This window comes from Camelus ferus, chromosome 8, assembly GCF_009834535.1.
Source record: "Camelus ferus isolate YT-003-E chromosome 8, BCGSAC_Cfer_1.0, whole genome shotgun sequence".
Lineage (NCBI taxonomy): Eukaryota > Metazoa > Chordata > Mammalia > Artiodactyla > Camelidae > Camelus > Camelus ferus.
In genome coordinates, this window is record NC_045703.1 from 27,010,272 (window position 1) to 27,029,078 (window position 18,807).

Sequence of the window (18,807 nt, forward strand, 5' to 3'; positions counted from 1 at the left end):
GACCTTGGACAGGTTTCCTAATCTCTTCAGGTCTTAGTTTGTTCATCTGTAAAATGAAGTACTGGATTAGATGGCCACTAAGAGGCTTCCATTGTTAAAATTTCTTTAACTCAAAAAGCAGTTCATTTAAAAGCAGAGCTCATCTGGGACTTCCAGCATATTTTATTTATACTCTACAGGGAAGGAGGGGATAAGAGAGTAAGGAAACTGCTTTCACAGTAATGACTGAATGTAACAGAGCTAAACTAAAGCCATTACATAATTTTTAGAACGGATTCCAAACTATGTGAAATTGCTCTTTACAATCTCATTCTCTGAGCACTGCTGGCACTCAAGGACTAACTTCCACACCATCGGACACAAGCCCAGGTAAATGACGCCTGAGGGTCTGCACTGAAAGCTCACACAGTGCATATTCCAAAAGTGACTGTGAGAAAGAAAGAAAAGCAACATCACTGATGGAAAAATTGCACTGATTCTTTGGGGCCATCACAAACAGAATGTTCTACCCACTGTGGAATGTTTCTTGACAAATATTTATGTGTTTATATTGGCTTTTATGATAATAAAGAATGTGTAGTATTTGGTACTAGACACTCACACCAGAGATTTCCTCTTTTGATGTCTGCTAAACTTCAGCGGGGGTCGAAAATTACCCTAAGAAACCCAGCTGTTTTCAGGGGTTGCCTACTATTTTACATGGAATTTGTATGAGTAGAAGTATGTTTAAAATTTCATAAAACCTACTTTTTAATCACTTGTAATTCCTAGAAAGTATCCAGGCTCACACATATATAAATGCAGAAATGAGTCAAGAAAGTAATGAGAAAAAAAAAAGTGATGAGAAAATGTTCACTTTTTAGGGGGAGGGTGTAGTGGTAGAGTGCATGCTTAGCATGCACTGGGTCCTGGTTTAATCCCCAGGACCTTCATTAAGAAAAAGTAAATAAATAGAACTAATGATCTCCTCCCTAAAAAAATTTTTTTAAAATGTTCACTTTTTACTCTACATAAACTATATATAATTTTTTAATTAAAAAATTTAAATAAAACATTTTGATTTGAAATATATGTTTAAAAAGTCATACACTATCAAAAGAAATCTGCACGTCTACCTAATACTGTAACTTCCCTTGAATATCATTTACAGAAAACTCAAAGACTGGGACCAAGTCCCATGTCTAATTTACTTTGTCATCCATCAGGGCCTGTACATGACAAGCATTACATAAAAGAGTTATTGGATTGAATTATCAGAGTGAGAGGTGAGACCCTGTGATAATGAAGTCCTCCTGGATGAGTTGCAATGGACTTTGGCTAAAATGAAATGAATTTTCTATACATGGTATATTACTGTACAGAATTAAATTCATTCACAACTGTAAGATCAAATTCTTGGAAGAAAACTCATAAGAAGCCAGCTGGCATCTTATTGCCAATATCTCAATATCAAAGGACTGGATTAAGGATCATCATTTACATACAGTCCACTAGGGGAGAGGAGGAGGGAACCACTAAATGACTGGATGCCTTTATAAAAGGAACTTTGCACAGATCTGTTGGAACACAGCTCTTTAATTCCCACCTAATCATTTATAGGACTTCAGTGTTCCAATTGCTCAATTTTGTAGGGCTGAATCTCCAGAACAAAACAGAAGATGGTACAGAGAAAATGCTGAGCCAACTTCACTAAATATCTAAGATGCTAACCAGAGATGGTTCTCAGAGAGTCTGTAACTATTAAACTATAGAACCAGAGTACAGACAACTTCCCTACCCTAGAAGTAGTGCTGACAGCACCAACCAGGGGTAATCTTTGTAGCCTGTGGAAGAGGTTATCTTGAAAGTAAGTATTTAGGTGACATACGGCAACTGCATACCTACTTTTGCACAGAGCAAAACTTATCTACTTAGTTTTTCTTCAGCTTGCATCCTATGGGCCAGGGTACCAAGTTGCCTAATTTCTGTAAGACTGTGTTTTATACTTTTAATTCTAATTCTTTTAATACTTTTAATTTAATTCTAATTTTATACTTTTAATTCTAATTCTCATTCTAAAAGTGGTCCCCACCAAGGAAGTACAGATCTCATAAATATTCTTTCCTGCTTCATATTTACACTTAAAACACTCTTTGTACAACTTAAATTTCTTACAGAAGAGGGTCAAGTTTTTCCCAAACACAGGTGGGTCACAAGGACGCTATGGGAACTGATGATGACGCTTCCAGGTCCCAGGAGCCCTAGAAGCTAGCTGAGGCTCAGGGCGCACTATTCTCAAGCTCTGCTTCACGCCATCAAAAGAACACGTGACTACTCACGTGCTGGAGATACACTGTGCAGGAGTCAGCTCTCCTGATGCTGCATGTGCATCTGCTCTACAATACGGCCCACGCCCTGCCTCATATTTTAGAGGCAGGGCAACGGGACCACCACCAGAGCTGCACGTGAGACCCCAGGGACCCCGCGGCCCTGCTGTGTAGCCCTCACCTCGGAGCGCCACCGTGCCGTCATCGGAGAGCATGTTGGGGTCGAGGAACACTCTGGCTTCGCCCTCTAAGGAATCCTGTACATATAATACTCGCTGGTTCTGTAAACCTGAATTGTAAAAATAGAAATACCTGGGGGACAGAGATGATCTTTATTTAGCTGTGGAGTTTTCTATTTGTGATGTAAAAACAAGCACACACAAACAAAAAGAAAAAGAAAAACAACACACAAAGGTCCAACTGCAAACAAGCCATGCCAGGGACGGGGGATGAGAGTGGAAGGTCCCACCATCTCCCTGTACCTACAGTTTGTTACCTGAATTGCCTGAAGTGGGTGTTAGGGGGAGAGGGGCCAGAGAGGTGAGCTGCATATAATAAAATCTTTCCAAGCATCATAAGCCAAAGAAAATTAATTTTAGAGGCAAACAAGTCTTCACTACAGTCTACAAATCACACGATCTCATCGATTCCCAGCCATAAGAATGATTTTCCACAATCTAGATTTCATCCTAGGACACATCTCCACTAAATTTCTTAGTCCTTCTCTTAAGAATTTGGACGACAGATAAAAAAATATTATCCTCATAGTCAAGCACAGAAATGAACTGATTTTTATGATGAACTAAGTTTATAAACTGCTAAGTTATTTGGAATTTGTACGGTAAAATTTAAGAAAGTAAGATTAGAAAAGTAAAAGGGAAATGAAGTAAAAGCGACTTCACGTACCTTTTTCCTTTCTTGAAGTGGCAACTGTACTTGGGGTAGTCATACAGTTCAGTCATTCTCTCTTTGTATAAACCCCTGATAGGGCACTGCTCAAGAAATGGCACAGTGATCTTGTTCTGGGCCTCCACAAAAGCCTACAGAGAAAATTTAAAGGAACAAAGCAAGTCAAATATAAATTTTTCCATGTGGAATGTTTTCCATTAACAAGTATCAGCAAGATCCAGCAATTTCAATTCTGGGAATCCAGCCGAAGGAAACAAAAACGCTATGTCAAAGAGGTATCTGCACCCCATGTTCACAGCAGTATTATTTACAATAGTCACAACATGGAAACAACCTAAGTGCCCACTGATGGATAATGGATAAAATGTGGTGAATATACAGACAACTGAGTATTATTCAGCCATAAAAAGTAGGAAATTCTGCCATTTGCAACAACATGGATGGACCTTGAGGGCATTATGCTAAGTGAAACAAGTCAACCAGAGAAAGACAAATACCGTATATCTCACTTTTACGTGGAATCTTAAAACAAAACAAAAACCCCAAGCTCAAAGGAAAACCAGATTTGTGGTTATTAGAGGCAGGGGACGAAAGCAGGCAGAACCGGATGAAAGTGGTCAAAATGCACAAGTGTCCAAAGATAAGTACGTACTAGGGACAAAACGTACAACGAGATGACTACAGTCAGCACTGCTGGACGACATAGATGAAAGCTGCTGAAAGGCGATAAATCCTAACAGTTCTCGTCACAAGGGGAAAAATGTGTTTTCCTTTCTTTTGGTGTCTGTATGAGATGATGGATGTCAACTGGCAATCATTCCATGATACACGGAAGTCAAACAATTATGCTGTACACCTCAAACTTATACAGTGCTGCTGTCAATTTTAACTCAGTAAAAGTGGGAAAAAATATTTTTTAAAATGTGTTAGTGAAAGCATATTTTCCCTCAATAAATAACAACTAATACTTCCATGGCACTAACTATGCACCAGGAGACCGTTAACTGCTTTAGAACTCACAGTCCTACAGAGAAGGTTCTTTCATTAGCCCTCTTGATGGATGAGGAGACTGAGTCTTAGAGTGGTTAAAAAGGCGCCAAACCTTTTCAAGTTTGCAAACTTAAAAATGCAAGTGGCAGAGCTGGCTCTTACCAGCACACTACACTGCTGCCCGGACCATGCACTGTCAAGAAACCACATTCACTCTGTGCCAAGGCTCCTGGCTTCTGTGCAGCTGGTGATCCCAAAAGAAATCAGTGTTAAAGAAATCAAGTCAGAGATACTGCTATTGTATCAATTTTGTTTTTGACTATCTTTCTAACACCTACTACCCTTGTCAACTTCAGAGAACTTTGCTAAATTTGCAAACTAAAGAATATTAAAAAAAATTGGAAAGTGGGTGGCACTGAATAAGGATAGCAACAAAAATGTTTATGAGAACAGCAAGATACAGCTTGCAGGAGGTCAGGATACCCTGTTTGCAAAGGCTGGGAAAGGGGCAGTTTTTACAACAGATCAGTTGTATCCATGCATAACCTATTCATAACTAAGCAGTTAGAAAGTTTATAATACTGTAACAATACGATAATACTATATAAAATCTTGGGTCCATAATAATTCACATCTGGCTATTAGAAGTGAAACAAGAATAAGTGTATCAGCTCTAAATTCAATCGAAGGTTTAACCAGATGCCTATAAAAAGGTAAGCCCTTTTGTACAAGAGAAAACGTCAGGAAATTAACAACTTAATGTATTTGGAATGGCAGACAAAAATGTGTTCCTATCAGAGTCCATCAGATCTGAGGGCCCCGTCCAGCTCCAGCAGTTTTTAAATGGGCTCTCCTACACAAACCACCAACCCCGCTCTAGGGAACCATGGTTCCAGCTGAGAGGCAGGGGTTCTAAAACTCAAGGTTTATAATGCACTAGGAAACAAGAGAGAAATAGTGTGAGGAACGAGCACGGTCGTGAACAACAGTTTTGCAAGAGGATCAATTTAAGAGAAATAAAACTGTTACGGGTCACAGTTCTTATTTCATTCAAACAGAAAATAAAATTGATAGAGTCCCACAGAAATACAACTGCCTATCTTGAGGGATTGGCAAACCTCACCCTAGCCTACTTTCCCGTGACTCCAGCTTAGAGGAGTTCTGATGTTTTTAACAGTTGGGCAGGGGTAGGGGGTGGGCCTACATGGCTCACAACACCTGAAATACTTCCTATGTGGCCCTTTGCTGGGAAAGTTTGCTGACTCCACTCTACCTCATTGAAAAGTGTCAATGAGGAAATTAGCTTTTGTTTTTTCATTGCAAAATCGATGCACAACTGTGAAGCCACACAGGGGCTGCATTTTGGAGATCACTAAGCCTGGGCAAGAGCATAACCTGATTTCATGGAGGAAGGAAGCACCAGGCCTACTTTACAGACACGGAAACAGAGGTATGTGGTATTGAAGTCACCTGGCCAAGGTCACACAGTGAGTTAGCAGTAGTACCTACATCCCACAAACATGGAGGAGTTTCTGCTGCAAATTAAACACACACGTGTGTGTGCGTGCATATGTGTGTGTGTAAATGTGTGTGTGTGTGTGTATAAAATGAATGAGCTGGGTAAAGCAATTATGGTTAAATCAAATGGCTGGTGTCACAGTATGATCTGGCAGAAAGCCACAAGCATGGTCACGTGTGAAGGGCTGACAGCATCCTGGAGGCCAGAGAGGGAAGCACACTTGGACCCCTTCTCACTGCTGGGAGTTCAGCAGAATTCAGAAATGACTTTCCAAGTGCAGGGATACCCCCATAAAAAAGAAGCCAAGACTGGCAAAGCTCATCCCTGAGGCTGCAGGACCCAAGGCCAGGGAGGCTGGATGGTCATGCAGAAAACTGAAGTCAGGTCATGCCAAACAGGGAATGAGAGGTGGCTGCTTCAGGAAATAGGTCTAGAAACTGAGACTCCAGAGGAATGGAATAAAGTACTTTACAAGACTCATTTAGGAACCTAAAAAGAGAGAAAAGAGTGCCCCTTATTTTCCAGTATTCACTGAACATTTACAAACATTAACAGTACATCAGACAACAAAGCAAACCTTGAATTCCATGAAGAAAGATTGTTCAGGTCATGGTTATGACTGTAATGTGATAAACTTCAGCTCAGGGAGGTGCCTTTCTCCTCCTGGCCCCACACACCCTTACTCACCACCATGGAGAAGAGAGAAACCCAGCTGGTGAGAGCCCGAAACCCGCAGGGCTTGTCTTTTAACAGTAAAAGCCCAGAGTGGGTCCATCCGCTCTCTGGTCAGGAAGGCTCCCACGGAGCTCCCCACTGCACATGGGGAACAGATCAGGTGCAACTTCCAGAAGCCCAGACAACTCTCTTCCACCTTCTCTACCTGTCCCCATGTGGGCAAATCAGCTTGCTCCCTCACTAGGCTAGTGACTACCAATCAAGGGAGAAGAAAGCAGAAAGCCTCATTTTGACCTCAGATTCAAGCCTTGTTCTCAAATCTTGCACTGCCAGGAGCCCATTCAAAGCTGGAACAGTAACCCCGTCTGGCTCCATTCTCTGGTGTACACACTACTGAACAGAACCCCAGCAAGGACAGAGGTGATCTGCACAGCAAATCCAAACCTATTAAAAACACGCGCACATCCTCACGAATAATCCTTGTATCAATGAGGGAATCTAAACTACAACAAGAGTATTCAGAAAACAAGGAAAACCACCAAGGATTAAAAGTTCTTAGGGTGTGGCATCTGTTTCTTTTCGGTACCTTTAGGAGGTCCCACTGATAGACTGGGGAAGGGGGCTGTGACCTCTGCTGGCCACCAGAGCACCCGTCCCCTAGATCCAGGGATTCATCCAGGGCCAGGCAGGACAACCATGCAGGATGAGGCTCGAGGCTAGTCTAGGGGCCTGTTTCATCACTCTCACACACATCAGGGTGGCTGACCTGATAGAGCCCACAGTATGGAACTCAGGAGTATATCTGGAACAGGCTCGGGAGATAATGTCGCTGTCTGGGTGTGCCACGTACAAAGGACAGCGATCACACTGTGACTGATGAGGTACACCTGGCCCAGGTGAGGTCCTCTGTACCCAAATAAAAAGGCTTAGTCTGGAAAGTGACAGTTATGCCTTTAGAAGTTTAAGGTTTACCTTCTCTCTTGATGAGATTTTATCATTTCTGTTATCTTATACTACCATCTGTCAGGGATGATGTTAGTGATACCTGTCTGTATTCTAACTACACTAACTCCTTTCTACATTCCTTACATAAGTAAACCCTGTTCATTCTCATAAACCGAGTCTTTCTTCAATTCTTACCTACATGTAACAGCTAGTAAAGTAGTTGTAAACCCAGGCAAAGCAACCAGAATCCTTTTTCAGGCATAGAGGTGAACATGCGAAGGCAGAAATTATCTCATCTTACGAGATTTGGAGCTATAAGGACTATGTAAAACCTGAAAAGGCAAAGCCCATTTTCCTCTTCCACGTGGCAGAGGCTGCTAGAAAGCAAGACACTCAGAGAAAAGCAGATGACCTAAGAGACAAAGACAGGTTTCCAGAAATATCGCGTGCACTCCTGGATCAGGCTATGTCTATAGGCATATACTGAGCTTCGATGATGTGAGCCGTTCAGCAATTTGTTTTATGTGAGCCAGTGTGAGCTGGCTTTCAGGCACTGCTCCTATAGAGTCCTGGCTGGTACCACTCCTCCAGGAGTCCCTCCACTTGTGGAGCCAGGTGAGCCTGGCTGAGCATGGGCAGACGAGAAGAGGAGGAACCCACCAGAAGCTTGCCCAAGGGAAGGATGGGGAAGCCTGGAAAAGGCCATCTACACCAGCCTCATCAGTAAACGAGGAAGAGTGAAATTTAACTAGACGTTCAAAGTTTTAAAGTAACAAAAGAAAATAAAAGGAAATGAATGAGCTAGAGCATTTAAGAATATAACTTGTAAGTCCTAGAACCACCCCTTTCTAAAAAAAAAATAAGGGAAAAAAAAAACCCCACGCAGTTAACCAACGCTCTGACTAAACTAATCAAAAGGGGGGAGAGAAGTTACAGATACTGGAAATTAGAAATGATAGAAATAAAGCCACAGACAGGCAGAATAAAGTCATTATAAGAAATAATTCACATAACCCCATGCTACTAAATTTTGAAATCTCAATGATACAGACAATTTTCCAGGAAATACAACTGACTAAAATTGATCTAAAAAGAAAGGAACAGAGCCAAGAATTAATTGCAATAAAAGAATTTGTCCCAGATTGCTCTAAAGATGAGGCCTTTTAAATTATCAAGCAGATAATTCCTATGCTATTTAAACTATTTAATAATAAATGCCGTAGAGAGCATTTATTAAGCACTTTACTGTGTCTACCACTCTGCTGCATTGATCACAAACATCATCCCTTAATTTTCACCACAAGCATACACAATCGTTTTCTCTAAACTATAAATCAGAAAATTGAAGATTCAAGGGGTTAATAAGTATGACCAATGTCACATCTCTGATAAAACTGTGGAGTTAAGTTTCAAACCTGTCTTTCTACCTGTAAAACTGCTAAGTGACTATACACTATTGCTTTCCTGTGAATAAACAGGTTCCAAGACCTCGAAGGGTTCTTATTAGTTGCTGGGGAGAACAGGGTAGAAAGAAGATTCTGGCAGAAGGGAGACAAGTTAGGAAGCTACTGAATGTCTAGCTCGGTGGCAGTGCACGTCTGAGCCAGGGCAGTTGTCAGCAGGGATGAAGACAAGAAGGGAAGGAGATTTTACAGAGGCGGGACTGGAGCTCCAGAGAATCGTGTGTGTGATTAGACAGAAAGCTGATCCCAACGGTCTGAGTGCCGTCTGTATTACAGAGAGTCCCAGAGTCTTTATGATGACACAGGCCTCAGTTTCCCTCAGTGAGAAAAATCAGAATCACAAACACTGTCCCTCCAATTTGCAAAGACGCTATGAACAAGCGAGGCATCTGTGAGAACCTTGAGGCGCCCTGTATAAATCAAAGGTGTTATTATCAGTCTCTAGTTATGCCTAAGCGTTCTCTAGGGCAGTTCTCCCAAGCTTTCTGGATCTTAAGAACCAGGTGGTGAGGTGCTTGGGAGATAGAAGTCTGAATAATTGTATGTTCCAGAAGTAGAGCTTGGGCATCTGTAGTTTGAACACACACCCAGGAGATTTTTAGGACTGAGTGCTTTCCCCCGGACATGGCAGCATGCAGTGGTGAGTGACTTTAGATACATAAGAGGAAAGTCAGAGCTACTTTCGTTCTTCAGTTGTTAGTTCTCTAATAACTGTTTTCCCAAAGACACCATGTCTGGTATCAGCAGTTCTCATAGAGGAAATGTGGATTATTTGAACCAAAGCTCAGTAGCTGCCTCTGGGGAAAATATTCATGTTAAACGTACACAAGCACCTTAAGAATTTCATCAATGTTCTGGGTGTGCCTTCCTAAAATGGAGCCTGCCCTGACTCCCAGCCTCTACTCAAGGTGTGGCTCAGCCTCCAGCAGCTCAAAGGTTAAGCGGCTCACCCATCTCCAATCTCTGATCTTCCTAGGCTGGAATGTGATTCCCTGCACAGGCCACATCCGTCTCCCCACCCCCCGTGGAACCTACTGCTTGGTGCAGTGGGCACACAGGTAAAGCTAGGACAGGGGAGGTCAGGGAGGGCCTGGGCACCTGTAGAGAAGGAAGAGGAATAAAACCAGCAGACCTGTGGCATTTGGGCTAACCAGTATCCACTCCCCTCCCAGGTGTTCTCCCTGCTCAGTGGGACAGCAGCTCTACACAGCTGTCCTGCCACTACAGAAGCCAAAGAGGGTCCGTGAGGTTTCCACCAAATCTTTTTTCATTGCCAAAGCACAGCCAAGGGGCGAGCACACATCTGGAACTTGGCCAGTCAAAACTCCCTCTCCTGGGATGCAGCACGAGAACAAGGGACAGAGGGCTGAATGACTGTAATCACAGACGCCATCAGCTGTGCTGGGTAAAAAGTGGGAACTCCTACCAGTGGAGCCCCAGAACGAGCTGGTTCCTGCCTGCTCCAAGCCTGGCCCTTCAGTCCACCCCAGGAGCTGGCCTCCTATCCTTGCCATGAATTCCTTATTTGCCTCATGTGGCCAGAGTTCATTTCTGCTCCTTGCATCAAAAGCCTTGTTGCAGAAGGCAACAGAAAGGAAATGGAAAAGAGAGATCACTCCTTAGAAAAGAGGGTGGCAACACTATCATACATTTGATAATTATCCCACGCACAGATCAAAAGGACGACATTCCCTAAATACATACGTCAACTGTGGATTTACGAGAAGTATGTTGTGAACCATAATAAAGGCTAACACTCTGTAGGAGGTGCTGAGATGTTTAAGAACTTGGAAGTCTTGTAGATTGAGATAACATGTGGTAATATATTTACCTAAAGCATTTCCTGCTTCTGCTAGAGAAGGAACAACATAGTAGTAATTCTCAATCCAGGTCCTCCCGTGAAGCATTAATGAATGGGTGGCAGGGCGTTTCAGACCAGCTTTGCCAGGCTGGTTCAAAAAACACCAATTAAAAGGGGCACTACCAGTAGCTTTAGGGTAATCTTTGACCTCGTTTAATCATTACACTTTGGAACAATGAAACCATACTTAGAAGTTGCAGTTCCATTGCAGGTGGGGCTGAGGGGGAAATCAATGCTCAGAATCTAAGTTTCTTCTTCTAAAAAACTAGAATTCAAAAGGAAAGTCCTGTTTCACTTTGTGGGTGAAGATTAAAAACACAGAACTGTCTTCAAAATTCAACATTCTGAGTATGCAAGTAGGGACTAGTCTGAAAGCCCACATCTCAATACGTTTAAGCAGCAGTGCCCACGCTGCACCACCTTTGAACAGAGCTCCGCCATGCATGGAAAACGAACTTTTATGTGCATTTTCTCAATTGGGTGTCATTAAAACCTTGGAGCTAGATGAACTGAGTGTGATTATATTCATCTTATAGATGAAGGAAAGGAATACCAGGTAAGGCAGGACAAGAAAATGGGAGGCCAAGGGCTATGACTTCCAGTCCCACCTGGCAAACACTCTGCAGCCTGACAGCCTGGCAGGGAGATGCGAGTGGACAAGAGAGTCTCGGCTCGCCCAGCTCCGCACCAGTTCTTCCCCAGCTGGCTCTGTCCACGCTGGGTGCGCACGCCGCCCAGGGAGACCCAGGCCAGACTGATTCCAGCACGGAGCAGAAACACCTCACGCTACGTGCTTTTACAGTTAACCTTCAAAGAACAAAAACAACAAGCAAGTGAGCAAACCAAAAAATCAGGTTTCAGGACAGACAGGAAGGATGCCAGGGAAAGGTGTTATCTGCCCCAAATTCCGTTCTCCACCACTTCTGTGACATCAAAATACCCACACAGAAACCCTAGGCTATTGAAATATCCTAGAAAGAAGTCCTTTAATATTTAAATCTTCCCTTCTAAGGAAGAAAAGAGTGCGGGCAGGGGAAGAAAAAGGTGCTATTTCCAGGTTCCTTACCTGCAAGAAGACTGAAAAGTGTTCTCGCGGCTACTCTCACAGCCCCTGATCCACAGGCGTAATGGGCTGCCCTTAACTATTCAGCCACATGGGATATGGAGGGGGGGGGCAAATAATGTCCTAGAAAAGACCTACATTGTGTATTCCTTTGATCCTCTGTGAAACAAACAGTAGTTTAATTTTTCAGAAGGAATGAACACAAAAACTTTATTTTAAAATTTTTTTTGCTGGTTCCTATTAAGAGTCCTTCTCTCAAGATCCACAGAGAACACGGAGCTGCTGTTACTCCCATTTAGCCCAGCCCAGCCCTCAAGGAGAAGGAAAAAAGCAGCCATTTGATACACGCAGCTGGTATCCCACATTCGCTTACCCCCTGCAGGACAGTTTCTGCAGAAGCCAGACTCGACAATTAGTTACAATGACAGCAGCTATCCCTTGAAAGGTGTAAATTCTTCCTTTCTGTGAGTATCTCCCCTTATGTAACTCAGGGACAAGTTCTAGAATATTCAGCCAAGAGGGTGAAGCCACAATACAATGAAGTAAGATGAGGAGACTCTTCAAAAGGTCACAAGGACGTTGCTTCTATCTGACTGTAAAGCAGCAAAACCCAGCCCAGTGATGCAGAGAACTAGCCACTACCAAGAAGGGGAGCAGATGGTGCCGTGTGGATGGACTGCGCCACGATGGGCTGGATGGGGAGGCCAGGAAAAAGAAACTGGCATTTAGTAAGCTCGCAGTGACCTGACAGTGAAGACGGCTGCTACAACAACCAGAGCAGGGCAAGCAAGCTCCAAGGGCTGGAGAGGCGGAGCGGGTAGAGCAGCTCCCTGGCCAGTAAACACAGACGACTCCACAGTTCCCTGCGATGGGGTCCACCTGTGCCGCGAAGGACACAGGACGACGTTAAAGTCGCGGCATTGGGCAGCTGGGCCCCACTGCTGATCAGTGAGAACTGTTTATGCTGACAGGAGATGTGACAAAGGAAGGAGGGGCTTCAGCTAGAGGGAGGGGCACGCAGAGTGGCTGATGGGCAGGAAGAGAGGGAGACGGTCCACGATAAAGATCTGAGAGTTCCGAAGGAGCCAGAACACAAACTGAGAGGAGAAAGAGGTTGCACAGAGTTAAGGCAGAGTGTGAGGTTTGGGGTTCACTTGTTCATCTGTCACAGGAAACCAGAGGGAACTGTGGAAGTTAGACTGGGAAGTCAATCACACTTCTGTCAGTCAATGGGGGATGGGAGCCTTGCTATCAGCAGACTGGATGCTCGTTACTCAGCATCAATCAGGGTGCATCAACACTGCTACCCACTTCCTTGGATGATGTGAGAAGGGCAGGCTGGAAAAGTCTGCTGAGTGGGAAGCAGGGGCTAACTGCCTGTGTGGACCTGCCCATCTGTCTTCAAATCCTTTTTAATGACCACAAACCTCCCTCTCCAGCACCACACACTACTGACCCCAGTGAGACTTCACTAAGGGTCAGACACCTCAAGAATATACCACACTCAGTAGATGCCTAAAGTGCTTTTAACCCAGAGCCTTCCCTGTATCTTATTTTTACTTACTTTGTATTCTATACAGATTGCCCTAGAATTACAAAGGCACTGATGAAGCTGAAACCATCGGAAGCACTGCAACCTTGCATCCTTTTCCCACTTACTATTCTACCACGAGCACATTCTCAGTTCATAAGCAATCTTTATAACCCAACATTTTAATACATACACGCACTATTTCATCAAGCAGGTCCACCACATACGGCTTAAACACTATTGTTGGAAATGGAGATTTCCAATTTTTCACTATTAAAAATAATGCCCCAAACTGGCCCTTTTCTAGATTGCCCTATTTCTGAGGTGACATTATTTACCCTCCCAGGAGGCCTGAAACCTCCTCTTCTTCTAAATATTTGCTTTTTGTTGGTGCTATCAGATGGTTAATTTTTCATTATCGATGGTCTATATGAGTGCAAATGATTTTATGTTTATTTTGGACATATTCACTTTACTGAGCTCATTAATTCTAGTAAGTTTTCAGTTGTTTCCCATAGGTTTTCTAGACGTATAATCATAGAATCTATAATGAATAATTTTATCTTCTCCTCTATAAATTTTAGTCCATGTTTTATTGCAGTGGTCAAAGATCAGCAAACATACAAAAAAAGCAGTGACAGAGATATTCCAGCCTAGTGTTTAGGTTGTTTTGAATATTTATTATCTTATTAAAGTTATTTCTATTTTTATTTTGAGTTTTCTTTAATTTTTAAAGTATTAATTAGGGTAATAATAAAGGCTTACTTAATCTATGAATATAATAATAAACTGTTCTTGAATTCTGGAACAAATTTTGTTTTTGTTTTTATCTGCTAATATTTACTTATATTCTTTACATCTATATTCACAAGAAAGGTTGGCCCATATCTTCACTGTCCAGAATGGTAGCCACTAGCCACATGTGGCTACTGAGCACCTGAAATGTGGCTGGTCTGAATCAACATGTACTATAAGTGTAAAACACACATTGGATTTTGAAAATTTAATGTATGAAAAAAAGGATATAAGATATTTTAATATTTTACACTGTACATTGAGGTGTTAATATTTTGAGTATGCTAATTAAATAAAATGTATTTATTACAATTAATTTCACCTGTTTCTTTTTACTTTTTAATGTGGCTACTAGAAAAATGTGAATTTTATATGTAGCTTATGTTATATATCTACTGGCCCGTGCTGGTCTGTTTCCTCTTTACAAAGCATCTCTGTTGAATTTTTACATCATGGTCGAACTGACCTCAAAGAATCAACTGAGTTGTGTAGGATCTTCTACCATCCAGAACATCTGCTATAAAATAGGGTTATGTGGGCCCTGACTTGAAAGGATTCATCCAGATTCAAGTCTCCCGCACCACTGTCTCTAAGGAATTTTCTAAGTTACCAGTCTGCTTTGATATTCTTTCATAAAGGATAAAGCCTCAAACGCCAGCAGTCAGAACTGGATAGCCTATATGAAATACTAGGTTAAATCAAAGACCTACTAATAGCTTTTCAGATCTTGGTATAAATGAGCTATCGATGTTCCTCACTTCCAGGACTGGTTTTTATTGAAAACGTAGCAAGCAGTTTTTTGTGTCCTGAAGGCTACGTGAAGAGTCCCGTCTTTACATCAAGGTATGGCTAGTACACCTTTGTGTCCACGCCTCTGACTGTGAGTGGAAAATGTTCATGTTGCTCTTCTGCTCATGAGAAGAACACACCCCACCTTTTCAGTCTGAGACCAAACTTCAACTATCAGGTCCCAGATGACATACTAGCTCTGGTCAATACCGAGCCTGTTGAGAGAGCAGTGGGAGAGTATGTGTGGAGGACACAGGGGTAAGGCGCGAGCTCACAGCCCTCTGACAGCTGAGGTATGCTATCTGAACAGGTCAGCGTGGGAGCGGGGGTAGGGCGGCCCAGGGTCCCTGCAGGACCTGCAAAGGCCCAAGGCAAGCACAGACATGAACAGATTCCTACAGCTTGCATTCCCAAAGCTACTACACTCAGAGTCTTTGATCTTTTATTATTTCTTTACCACGAAGTTGATAACCTGCCTGGGTTCCACTCCTGGCTCCATACTTAACTAGCTGAGTGACCCTGGACATGTTCCTTAGTCATTCTAACTCAATTTCTTCATTTGTAAAATGGGGAAAATAAAAGATCTCTTACAGAGTTTGAGAACTGAATGAGATAGGGTATGCAAAGCTACCAGTGAAGTACCCAGTACATAGTAAGCATCCAATAAACATGCCATGAAAATAACACTGTAGAGACCAATGTTGGCGTCTGTCCACTGTTGACGTCAAGATCACTAATTAGCAAAGTTTCATCTACTGGTAAGTGGCTTGTCAACCACAGGACCAGCCATCATCAATTAAGGAACAACAGTGTACCTTCCTTAACACGTAAACAAAAACTGGGTCATTCTGACACAGCTGAATCACTCAATCGCCATCAAAGGCTGAAGAAATCCAGGTTGCAGTCAGTAGCTCAGACAAAGCAATCATCATAGAGACAGTCCTTGGGGACAGCTTTCCAAGGGATGCACAGGAAGTTCATTCCGTTCCCTCGTGCTCTCCATCCATCACTGGCTATGGAGCTGCCTATGACTCTCCATCCCCAGGTTGGTCTCTGTCTCAGTTCAGCCCAAAGTTGGACAATCAAGACTGTCCATGGCAGAGCTGAAGTGAGGTGGCTGCCCCACACCTGCTCTCTGCTCCTCCTAGCCTTCAACTGCTTCTAAAGTGACCCATCTGCTTCTCATTTGGGAATATCTACCCAGGAACCTCCGTAACCCACTGCTTCACGAAAGAAAAATAAAAACGCAAGTACCAGTCATTCTCATCAAGGAGACCTGTCTGTCTTGAAGGGAATTAAGAAAGAGAGAGAATGAAGGATTCGAGATAGAAGTAAAAATGATGAGAAAATCTCAAAATGGTGGTTTATGTGCTCCAAGGACAAAGGATAGGGAAGAAGTTTTAAGAGCTTCTGCAGTAGGTAGAGGAGGAGAGAAACGCAAGCCAGGAAGAGGCAAGGCTGGCAGAAAGGCAAGCCGGCAAGCCAGGGCTCTGGTAATGAAGGAAGCAAAAAGAGGTGAGAGGGATTTACTCCAGCAGGAGCAGCAGATCCTCTCTCTGCTTCTACTTTCTCCTCTTCCACTCATCGCCGGGCCTGGCTAAGCCCTTACCCTACTCAGTTCCCCGTCAGGCTTTTCTCCAAGGATATGAAGGTGGTGAAATCTGCAACCTCACTGAGCAGGGAGCATGGGGGGTGGGGGAGGCGGGCAGTGGGCAGGAGGTGGGAGGAAAGGGGCAAGGAGAAAACCCTGATCTCACTGGCCAGGTCCACATCAGAAGGGAATGCCTTCCTGGCAAATCTGAACTGTCCTGGAAATCTGACCTCAGTTCTCCAGAGACCACTGGTATATATGGTGGCAAGGGACCAAAAGATAGAGGAGCAGGTAAGACACAAACTTTTAGAAGCTGGCCTAGAAAACCACCCAGCGTGCATTTAACTTTCTTTTTTTTTTAACGAGAAATGTACTCTGGGATTCTAAAGCAGCTCAAATAAACTTTTGGAATGGTGAGCATATTAGAAACTGTATACCCAGTCCTACATACTATTTATAACCATATTTACAATTGCAAATATGGTTATAAATAAAAGAGTCAAGGAACTTGAAGTGAACTGGAGAACCACTATTCCCTCATCCAAGCAAACATAATGAACCACATACAGTATATGTAAATGATGAATCTCAAACGACAAGTCCTGTTCACTCCAAGGAGGAAAAAATGTCCGTGGGACATGGCACTTATGGGTAAGCTTCATCACCGAAATGACACTTCAGCTCAAAACACTACACATTTCTCCAAAAGAACAGGAAAGCGTCACATTTTTAGACAGATTAGAAAATTCTCTTCACCCCTTTACTTCTATATAAGATACTTACAATTTACTTTACTTATAATTTAGTTCTTATTTTATTGTTGTTGCATTAAAATCAATAAGTAATCGAAGACCAGTATTCAGTTTTCAAGACCTGATATTTGCTTGACATATAAGGTTTTCTTTCCTTCAGAAAAAATGTATTAGGCAATTTTCTCCCCCACATGATTTTCCTCTAGGTTTTCATTTGGCTTTGGTAAAAATCAGTTTTCCTTTTCTCAAATATTTTCATGTCAAACAATTGGTTCGTCAGTGTCCCTATAAACCATCAACATTATTCAAAATGGTTATGTGATACTCTCCAGGACTATAAATGCTTTCACCTCTTTCCTATGAATTATTTCACAGAAAAGTGTTCGTACCAGCAGGTCTATTTACCATCCCACAGTGGAAAACCCAGGAAGACACCAGGAAGGAAAAGCCATGATTACTGATGTCGAGGGTCTGGTCCTAGCTAGGAAGGCTGCGTCATCTTTCATAAGAAACCCCAATTTACCTTCGTCTGCTCACTGTCTGGGTCTTCCAGCCAAGCGTAAGGGTCACAGATTTTATGCCCATGATAATCCTGTACCTGCAAAAGACAAAATGTGGTATTAGATAACAAGGGTCTAGCTCCAGTTAAATTAGTACTTTCTGAGTGTGGTGGAGAAATAGGAGAGGGACAGACAGAAACACCCCAATTGGTTCACTGTCAACGTGTCTGCCCAAATTATCATATGAACCGAAGTTGGCAGGTTTTCAAAGGTGTCGAGCCACCCTCCATGAAAAGAACGTATTAGCTGGAGAGGGAAGAATGATGAAAGGTCAGACTAGGAACTGCTCAGTCTGTACAACACAAAACAAAGGCCCGCTGCTATGCTAAAGAAACTTGAAAATGTGCTGTCGGTGGCAAAGCGCAGAATGACACCACGTGGTGGGGATGCCGGAAGGGCACGCTCGTCGGGGCCGCCACACACATGCACGTCTCCCTCTCCTGCTCAGCTCACTGGTAATTAGAAAGTCTCCCAACCAGATATAATATGATCTGTTTCGCCTCCAAGGCTAAACTGCCAAAAAGCAAGAAACTAATGTGTAATGATGCTAACTGACATCAAGCTGAAAAGGCTGACTTAAACGCAATGAAAGAACATTTCTAAAACTGAAGCCTTTCTTCCTCACAGTGTACTGTTATGAAATGCTTTCTTTCACTGTGCAGAATAGGAGACACAAAGGCATCACACATTCGGACTACCTTGATATTTGAAGAAATAAAACTTAGTGGGAGTTGGGCCTGGCTAAGGGGATGCCTTCGGGAGGGCCCACGGGGGCCAATGTTCAGAGCCACCTGAGAGCTTCTGAAAAAACAAACTCCTGGGCCTGGCCTCAGAAAGTCTGTAAGAGCAACTGGGAGTCACCATACCCCAGGTGATTATGCCTAAAGAAACTATCCACAGGTAAACATTGCTACAAAACCTCTCCATTTCATGCTAACGTGATTAATCTAATTAAGTGAAACCACCTGGATGTCTTTCCAAACAAGTCTCTCTCAACAACTCTAACATTCCAGTTAAGGCTTCGTGACGTTGTCCGGGAGACTAAATGAATTTTTCAT

The 18,807-nt window shown here is 42.9% G+C and overlaps 1 protein-coding gene across 1 annotated transcript in view; it reads right to left on the reverse strand.

Moving 5' to 3' along the window:
* The window catches only part of PREP (prolyl endopeptidase), a 117,301-nt gene that overhangs the window by 93,974 nt on the left and 4,520 nt on the right, over nucleotides 1-18,807 (reverse strand). The window contains exons 2-4 of the mRNA XM_032484607.1: nucleotides 17,713-17,787; nucleotides 3,213-3,346; nucleotides 2,488-2,618 (exon numbers count right to left, since the gene is read on the reverse strand). Of these exons, the coding sequence (XP_032340498.1) occupies nucleotides 2,488-2,618; nucleotides 3,213-3,346; nucleotides 17,713-17,787 (340 nt within the window). The remainder of the gene's footprint in view (nucleotides 1-2,487; nucleotides 2,619-3,212; nucleotides 3,347-17,712; nucleotides 17,788-18,807) is intronic.